This window comes from Myotis davidii, unplaced genomic scaffold, assembly GCF_000327345.1.
Source record: "Myotis davidii unplaced genomic scaffold, ASM32734v1 scaffold217, whole genome shotgun sequence".
NCBI lineage: Eukaryota > Metazoa > Chordata > Mammalia > Chiroptera > Vespertilionidae > Myotis > Myotis davidii.
Window position 1 is genome coordinate 10218869 of NW_006290034.1, and position 8977 is coordinate 10227845.

General features: G+C 40.1%; 1 protein-coding gene across 1 annotated transcript in view; it reads right to left on the bottom strand.

Moving 5' to 3' along the window:
• Positions 1 to 586: 586 nt before the first annotated feature.
• GDAP2 (ganglioside induced differentiation associated protein 2) overlaps positions 587 to 8977 on the bottom strand; it is a 45561-nt gene continuing 37170 nt past the window's right edge. The window contains exons 10-11 of the mRNA XM_015563482.1: positions 5945 to 6088; positions 587 to 4154 (exon numbers count right to left, since the gene is read on the bottom strand). Of these exons, the coding sequence (XP_015418968.1) occupies positions 4107 to 4154; positions 5945 to 6088 (192 nt within the window). The 3' untranslated portion in view covers positions 587 to 4106. The remainder of the gene's footprint in view (positions 4155 to 5944; positions 6089 to 8977) is intronic.

The window sequence follows — 8977 nt, forward strand, 5'->3', positions numbered from 1 at the left end:
GTGGCCAAGACACGGAAACTGACATGTCCTTTGACAGACGATTGGGTAAAGATGTGGTACATATATACAGTGGAATACTATTCTCCATAGAAAAGATGAAGTACTGCTATTTGGGACAACATGGATAGATCTTGAGAATATCATGCTAAGCGATATAAGTCAGACAAAAAATGTCAAGAACCACATGATTTCATTCATAGGTGGGATACAAAACCACATGACTTCACTCATATGAGGAAAGCAACAAATGAACAAATGAGAAAAACAAACACTCATAGACAGTATGGTGGTCACCCGAAGGAGTAAAGGGTCAAGGGGGTCAAATATATGGTGATGGAAGGAGGTTTGACCTTGGGTGATAAGCACACAATGCAATATACATAAATGTATTACATATCATACACTTGAAACTCATATAATTTTATTAGCCAATATCACCCCAATAAATTTAATTTAAAAAAATTAAAAAGTTCTAGTGGGGAGATAGAAGGAGGAAGGAACAAAAGGCGGGAAGAAAGTGTGTGTGTGTATGTGTGTGTGTATGGTTAGGCCTACTAGGCCATCCTTATAATTTCTGAGTTTTTTATTTTTTATATGACCTAGATTACAGATAGAACCCTCCTTTATTCTTCATGGGCTCAGGCAATTGCAAACCAAGAATCAATCATATGCCATGAGGTACTAGTATATACCAAAACTGTCAGTACAGCTAAAAAACTCTCCTGCATGTTAATTATAATGGCCGTAGCTTAAGGGAACCGCAGTCAGAAACTTCCTGGCTAATCCCAATTTTAGAGGTTTATACGCTGTAGTCCTTTTGGTCCTTAATACAATCAATCTACTGCACCTAGAACCATACAATTCTTCTTTCCAATACTTCAAATTCTAATAATTTCTGTTTATATAGTAGGTAATGTAAACTCCATATACATACATACACAATGTACCAAGGGAAACACGAAAAGTGGTTTTCAGCCTATATTGAAGCTACACTTTATCGCTTTCCTGTTAACTGTTGCAAAGAAAAGTTTAAACCATTAGGTACAGTTTGAATTCATTAAACAATATCTGAACAAATAAAAAACAAATAGAAATAGGCTAACCATTTTTTTTCTACTAAAGTGATTACACTCATCCATCTCTACAAATAGGAGATATTTTAATCCTTTTAGATTTCAGGTATTTGATAAAAAAATCTACATCCATTTTTCTTATCAAAAATAGTCTGAAAATCCTCTGCTGATCACTCTCAAACTACTGGAGATGGATTCCTTAAAAAAAACAACAACACACAAATAAATAAATAGAGCACCAGCCAATGAACTAAGATATACATTAAAGCAAAATCTTTAAAATATGAACCACTTTGGCCTCTAGACACTAAGAGTCTAATAAAAACTGAGCTTTTTTCAAGGTTATTTTTGCTGTCAAGAAACTAAGATATAGATGAGTTCAGAAGAATCCAAACATATGCTGAAGCAAGAAACATACTTCTCTTAAAAATCATATTATGCCTTGCATGAATTAATGAATGGATTAACTTAACGTCTTGTAAGTTGTTTCTTCAATTCAACTAAGCTTTTGGCATGACCAAAGTTTAACTGAATTAAGGACTGGGTGGTGCTTCGAATTAACATCAGATGCTAGTGGTCATCCCCACCCAGGCACCCTTTCATCCTCAAGTCCATCCTTGAACATGGCGTGTGTGTCCAGGCATCCACTGCTCCACAAAGGCAGATAGACACTGAGCATTACTTAATCGTTTCAATATCGAGGTCACTGTGTTCCACTCCTAGGATCTCAGTACACCGAGAAACAACTTCATTACATAACACTTCAGGCAGCAGAACAACACAAACTTGGTCCCGCACCAAATTTAGTTTCATTGAGAAGAGCAGCCCTTAGCTTTAGTCTCCATTTAATTATGAAACGTGGTTGACATGTACGTAGTCCTATACTACCTTTCTACCCTAGGACATCAATTGAACTAGAACCTCAGTATATGGAGACTCCTGCTTGTGTCACTGGTATACTCACCACAAAGGGACATCCTTTCAAAATGATTGCCTATAAGAAACTGTCCGTGTAAATGTGTTTCCATTCAAATGGCGAAGTAGCTTGCAGCCTCTGTTATCTATAGAGGAAATGATTTGGGCCAGGTGCCCATGTGAAGGAGCCAAGTCCAGCTTTAACCAAGAAAACCTGGCATATTTTTATAAGTGCCTCCAGGGAAAAGATGCCTCAAACATGACCTAACAATTGCCTGGAGCAGATGAAGTTAATTTTTCAGATTCTCAAGGCTCAAGGCTCACGGGGTGAAGGGATTACTAATCGAGAGGAAGCTTAACACCAGACTTCTGACTGGCTCACTGGACCCAATGACCTAAGTCATCAGGAAGTCCTTAACAAACAAGCAGTACATAAGGAATGAGTGGTTTTGATTTCCCACAGAAAGCAAATGTGTCCACTACATGCAGAAGACAGGCGCGCAGATCTTAGAAATGTAAAGTCCCGTCTCATTTATATGGGAAAACGGGGGATGCAGTTAACACAATCAAAGGGGACTCCTCTATCACAAACAACAAGAAGTTGTTTCTTTTACTTCCACTGAAGAATTAATTTGGGCAAAGGGAACAGACCCTTGGGAGCACCGATCCTGGGCACTTTAGACCAGAAGATGTCTACACTTGCTTCTCCAAAATGCCAATGGACATGCCGGGGTGAAGGACATGGAGGGGACGAGGACACCCAGATGGAAATGATAATGGTGTGACCTTAATTGAAGAAGACATGCTTAAAATGGCCAGCAGCTGCCTCTCATTAAAGTGCAGCGCTGGGGGGCGGGGGTGGGGGCAGAAGAAATCTGGACGAAGAAATCTGGACGAAGAGGAAGGAGGTCCCCAGGGTTGGGATTTTGCTCTAACAGCCCTTGTCCCAAAAGAAAAGAAAGTCACTCTAAAGACGCCAAGGACAAGGGGGAGGGCTTGTAGCACTCCCTCAGGCATATTTATTATCACTGAAAAAGTAACTGAAGACACCCTACCCCAAAAACTCCCCTGGCATTCTTCATCCAAAGACATCAAAAGCCCTTTCTAAATGCTGCCCTCATGACACCTCTGTGAGGTAGGGAGCATAATTCTACTCTTATCCATAAGCAAGCTAAGGCACAGGGAGAGCCTGAGTGACAAACGTGGTTTGGAATTTCGTTCCATGCACACACTCCCTCCACACTGATGTGGGCAACTGGGGAAGGGTCCTTACAGGGGGCAGTTCTAAGAGCCAAACAGGGCCGTGCATGACTCTGGGAAGACCGCACATCTCCAAAGGCTCCCTGATGGAGTCCAGGAGATGCCCTCCACTTCAGGGGACCAATATGCACGGTCCCCTTGAATAAGGAGACCGAGTCACCCATGATTATAGGAAAAAGGCTGAAGATACCTACCATCTTCCTGTTTCCCCCACCGCTGAGACCAGAACAATCTTAACAAACCACGTGCTCCAAGGAACTTTAGTTCTTAAACCTTCGTCTTAACTGGTGCAGTAAAATTCTAAGACCTATATTTAGCTCATGATGTTGACGTTTCTGATCAGTTCATTTCCAAATCCTTGGTCCCAGACAATTCTCTTTTATCATAATCACCTTATCTGTATAAAACGTGATGCCAGAATCTGCAGCAAATAATGCATCCGGTCAGCATACATTGGTTCTATATATTTTGAGACAGGCTCAAGTACACAAAGGAAGCGTGCAATGTTAAAGAGAGGGTATGAGTGGCATGGGTGGCTTGTCTAATGGAGAATCCAGGGTCCTTTCAGGAAACTGAAGATACTCAAAAGTTGCTCCCCAATTGCTATGAACAACCCTCTACAAATGAACATTTTCATTTGATACAAATATACAAAGTTAAAATAAGTGTGCAATTCAGAATAGCCTACCATTTTCAGATTGCTTATGTGCCAGAAAATATACAGTCAATAAAAAAATACCAGAGAGGTGGGCACAAAAGGCTCTCTGGATCTGTACAGCAAAAATGAGTATCACTTCAGCAGGTAGTGATCCGTGGAGAGGGTGGTGTCCTTGGAAACCAGGGCTGGGAAAGGGCAGGTCACAAGTCTGGGGATGGGGGATACGACGTATAGTAAGGCCCATTTTCCTGTGGGAAGAAAAAAAAGACAAGAACCCTACGTCATAAGATCACTTTAACTGGGAACATAAAAGAAAGGTTTAGAGTCAATGACTTAATACATATAAAATGTCTACGCAAGCCATCAGAGCAGTTCCCCGGTAATCAGAGTTGGTGCACAACAGGTAGAGGTGATCAGGATGATAGATGATGATTTTTTTAAATAACATTACCACTTACTGAATATTCTATATGCTAGAAACTTTATCAGCATTTTTCTGAATCCCTTATCCCTTACATCCTTACAGAATGCTATGAAGTAGGTGACACCCTCATCTTACAGAGAGGAGCCTGAGGCTCACACAGGCCACCTAGCTAGTCACCAGAAGAGCCCGCGTTTGAATCCGTGGCTAATGGAATATAACGCACAGATTCTTTGTTGTTAGACTGGTATGTGATCTTACTGTGTGCTGAATCTTAATATAGAGTCACAAAACAAAAGGAACAATTGCTGAAGAATTTAATAACCATAACTTTCTTGGCAGAAATGAGTCTTCTCCATAACACGCCTGAGCGTCCAGGCTTGTACCGATTACAGGTCTCAGGGCGCTTAGTTCAAGATCAAAATAGAGAATTAAATGCCAGAGCTTTAATGTCAAATGTAGAAAGCACTGCATCCATGTCAGGGGAATTTCTTGACCTCATTTTGGCTAACTTTATCTTAATAAAAATCAAAGCAGTTAACTTTATAGGAGATGGACTCTAGATTCCATTTATAAGATTGGAGGTTCATTTCTCATTTTTAGGAAAGCATTTCTTTGAGAAACAATGTATTTTTCAGGAAACCTTAAACAGAAAATGTATAGCATTAATGTAAGATAGCAGTTGGAAATGGAGAATGAGGGGCAGGATGAAAATGGCACTGCTCTATGGTATATTTACATGACAGCTGGTGAGGAGCATTAAGTCCACCCAGTCTTTTTAAAATATAAATATATATATTTATATATCATTGATCAGCTGCTTCCTGCACACCCCACAGTGGGGATCACGCCCACAATCCCAGCATGTGCCCTGACCAGGAATCAAAAGTTGACTCCTAGTTCATAGTTTGATGCTCAACCACTAAGCCACGCTGGCTGTACCAACCATAAGATTTTATTAGCCATCAGAACACGTGAAATACTTTACTTATAAAATAAAGAAGAACAGAAATCATAGCTGAAGTTAAAGAAGTTAGAGATAAAATGTGTTGTAGGATATTTATCTTACTGTATCCATGTTGTTCAATAATTAAGGAATAATAATTCACTTCAACTTAATATAGCCTTCCAATATCTTCCCTGGTTCATGCATAAAGATATGTAACCAGCAACAATTAAATAAGAAGACTAAGGATCTTTTGACCAAGAAAAATGAAACTTTTAGTAAAGACTAAGACAGGCTACCTGATTTACAATTAATATTGAAAATGGACATCAATCGATTCTTCTGGCTCTATTTATGGAGATGAATAGCCATTCAATCTTAAGATTAAGTAGGCAGAGGTATGTCTGAAAGAGGGTAGAAAAATTCACAACACAACCCAGGACTGGCTTCAAAATTATTGCAGAAAAATCTGCCATTGAAAAGTTTATTGGGGGAGAAGCCCTCTTTTAGGATAAAGTGTTTTCCTAAGAATGTTAATTGATACAATCAAGTTTATAAAAACACACTAATTGCATTAATATCATCTTACAATGGAAGGGTGTCCTTATAAGCCCTGCTCTGCAGAGCAGTTAGGAGCCTGCAGCAGGGCAGGGAGAACTCCGGGTACTCACCCTGGCATCATATTCAAGGACAAAAGGAGGAAAGTCGATCTGTTCTGGTGAGATGGCAGAAAACAGCTGGTGGAGGCTGTCCACATGGTGGACTTTGTCCTTCAGTCCTGAGACAGAAAAGGTGGTAAAAAACCATGTTGATACCTGATTAATAGAAGAGAAAATAATTTAAGCCAGTGGCCAGAACTTAGAAATACAAACATGAGTTTGAGAACTTATAACAGATAAAAACTATATTTCAAAATTGAAACTGAGCTCAGAAGCATCTCGTAATAAACAGTGTTTTTCAAAATGCAGGGTGCTGTCCGTCAGTGACGGTGTGATTCGTTTTAGATGATCATGACCAGCATTTAGAGGAAGAGACGCACTAGCGTGCCGACTACTCGGCACTGCAGTAAAGAGCTGTGTCCCATGAAGCTTGGTTTCCATTGGGTCGCTATGCTCCTATGCGAGTAGTATATCGTGACACAAGTGCGTCTACAATTATAAAAATAAACTGTTCTTCAGTCTGAGACTCAGTTTCTTAATCCATAAAAGTGAGCAGGTTAGCTCTCAATACTTTTAAATGATTCTTAAATACACAGGTCTATGAAAGGACTCTTGAATGTGCTGCACCGTAGAGACATGGGGATGGGTGGAAAATTCAAAGAGAAGATTGGGTCGGGGAAGAATCCTACAATCTCTGAAAGAAGTTTTTGTCCCATTTCCTCCTTCACATCATTCAGGTATTAGCAAGAGAAACTTACTCAAAGTAGATCGAAGCGGAAACCCAGTTAAAAGTTTTCTGTTCAGGGAGACTCAAGAACACTGTCTTCACTTTTTCCATTTTAGTTTTAGAGAGCTTGGTTTATTTATAAGTTATAAATACACATTCAGTTGGGTAAATTGAATTCCTTAGTATCTACTATTTTAAGAAACTGAAGAAAATTAAAAATGTGAAAAGGACTGCTGAGTTCGTTTGTGAATGCTAGAGATTATTTCATCCCGTTCTTTACAGACATAGAACCAAGAACGTAGGACCCCAAACAATATAAACCAGGAAAAGATGGTTCACACGAGTAATGGTAATCCACTGGAGCCAGAATCAAGGCTGGTTTAAATCCCATTAGCTTGCTTTCTATTAGTAAGTTTCAAAGGAGAAAAAGAGCAGTGATTTATATGTGCAGTAATTATCACTCTGGGTGGGGTGGCCTGGAAAAAAATCTGAGGAGTATGGAAATCAGAACAGTGTGATTCGATTGCTCTATTACCCCTTGATTTCATCTCATTATATTATAATGAGAAACACTCCATTGATAGTTTTTGACTTAGCCTCAAACAAGAGTGGATTTCATTATACATGGGTTTTATTCTCTCACTCCCTCATTTTCCCAAAATATTACTGAGAGGCAACAGGATGGCTGTCACTTTACAGACCTGGTCCTCAGCCTCTGCCCACCCTGCGTTCACCCTGACTCTTAGCTGAAGCCATTCCAATGTTTGGATGAGAAACTCAACAAGAATTCTGTAAACCATGAGAAATCCCAAAGTGGAAAACATCCCTCACTGAAGTCTTCAATCATCTCTTATGAAATACAACAAGGACTTTTCACTACTCCTCTTACTTAAATTTCTCCACAATGCTCTAAAGTAAAGACTATTTCTACCATCTTTGATGCTTTTCCCATCCACTGGCTCCCACGGCATTCGTCAAATCTTGTTTCCTTGTTGATTTTTAGATTTATTTCCCAGTCTCCTTCCCCGATGCTAGGGCTCTGTCTGCAGTTGTCCTCTTTTCTCTAAGCCTCTCTGTGATTTTATTCATGAACATTTAGGGCTAAAGCTCAGTTTACTTGCTATTCACTCTCAAAAATATTTCCCAATCCATGATCCTATATCTGATGCCACCTGGGACTCACGGATGCCACATTGCTCTCACTCCTAACCTAATTAATCACTAAATCCTGGGTTTTTATGCCCCTGGGTTTAGACACTGATATACTCTTTCTTTCTTTTTCTTTTCTTTTTGCCTAAGACCAGGTCCTGGCAAATTTTTGCAAAGGAACCTATAGTAAATATTCTAGAATATTAGTTTGATAAGAAAACTTCACTAGTCAGGCCTGAAGACACAGGCATGGATTTGGACAACAGCAGGCACACAGAACTGATGTAATGGTGAGAGGTGAGGTAGGGAAAATACCCAAGGATGCCTCCCTGGTTTCTGGCTCAGGTACCTTGGTAGGCAGTGGTCCAATTGTATTGTGTAGTTAGGAGTGCAGGCCCTGGAAAAAGCAATTTAGGAAGGAAAGAGGGAGGCAGGAGGACATGCTGAACTTCAGAGGCCTGTGGGACATCTCAGTGAAGATACCTAGTCAGTATTGCCACATGCAGGTCTAAGTACAGGAATGATGAGGATAGCTAACATTTGCTGAGTGTTCCATCTGGGTCAGTGAATGTTTTAAGCATTTTACACCCTAACAAGGTAGGTACCATCATCGCTCCCATCTTATAGAAGGTGAAATGAAAGCATAACTTGCCGGGGATGAGAAGCTGGTAATCTGTAGAGCTGGTATTAGAACTTACATTATTACCTCAACCTAAAACCCCTGCTTTTAAACATTGGGTTTTACTGCATCTCCAAGACCTTTATTTGGGAATTGCATATATCCTAGAGGATTGTTGAAGACACAGAAAGGAAAGAAGGTACAGAATGAGAGAAAAGGGCACAGTGTTTGGGAACACGAACACTCAAAGGAGGAGCAGAGAAAGAGGGGGGCAGAGGAACCTGAGCAGGAGTAGCTAGAAGGAGGAGGAAAACGAGGCAAAGTGTTTGGAGGAAGAAGTGGCCAATTGTGTCTAAGGTTGCGGGGAAACAGGTTACACAAAGACAGAAAAGTGTCTACTGCGTTTAGTAACAGAGATGACCAGTGATGTTGGTGTGAGCAGCCACAGTGGAATTTCGAACCAGACGGAGTAATTTAAGATGCATGAAAAATGAAAAAGGTGAGCAAAGAACATAGATTACACCAAAAATTTGGTTGTAAAGAAGAAGAG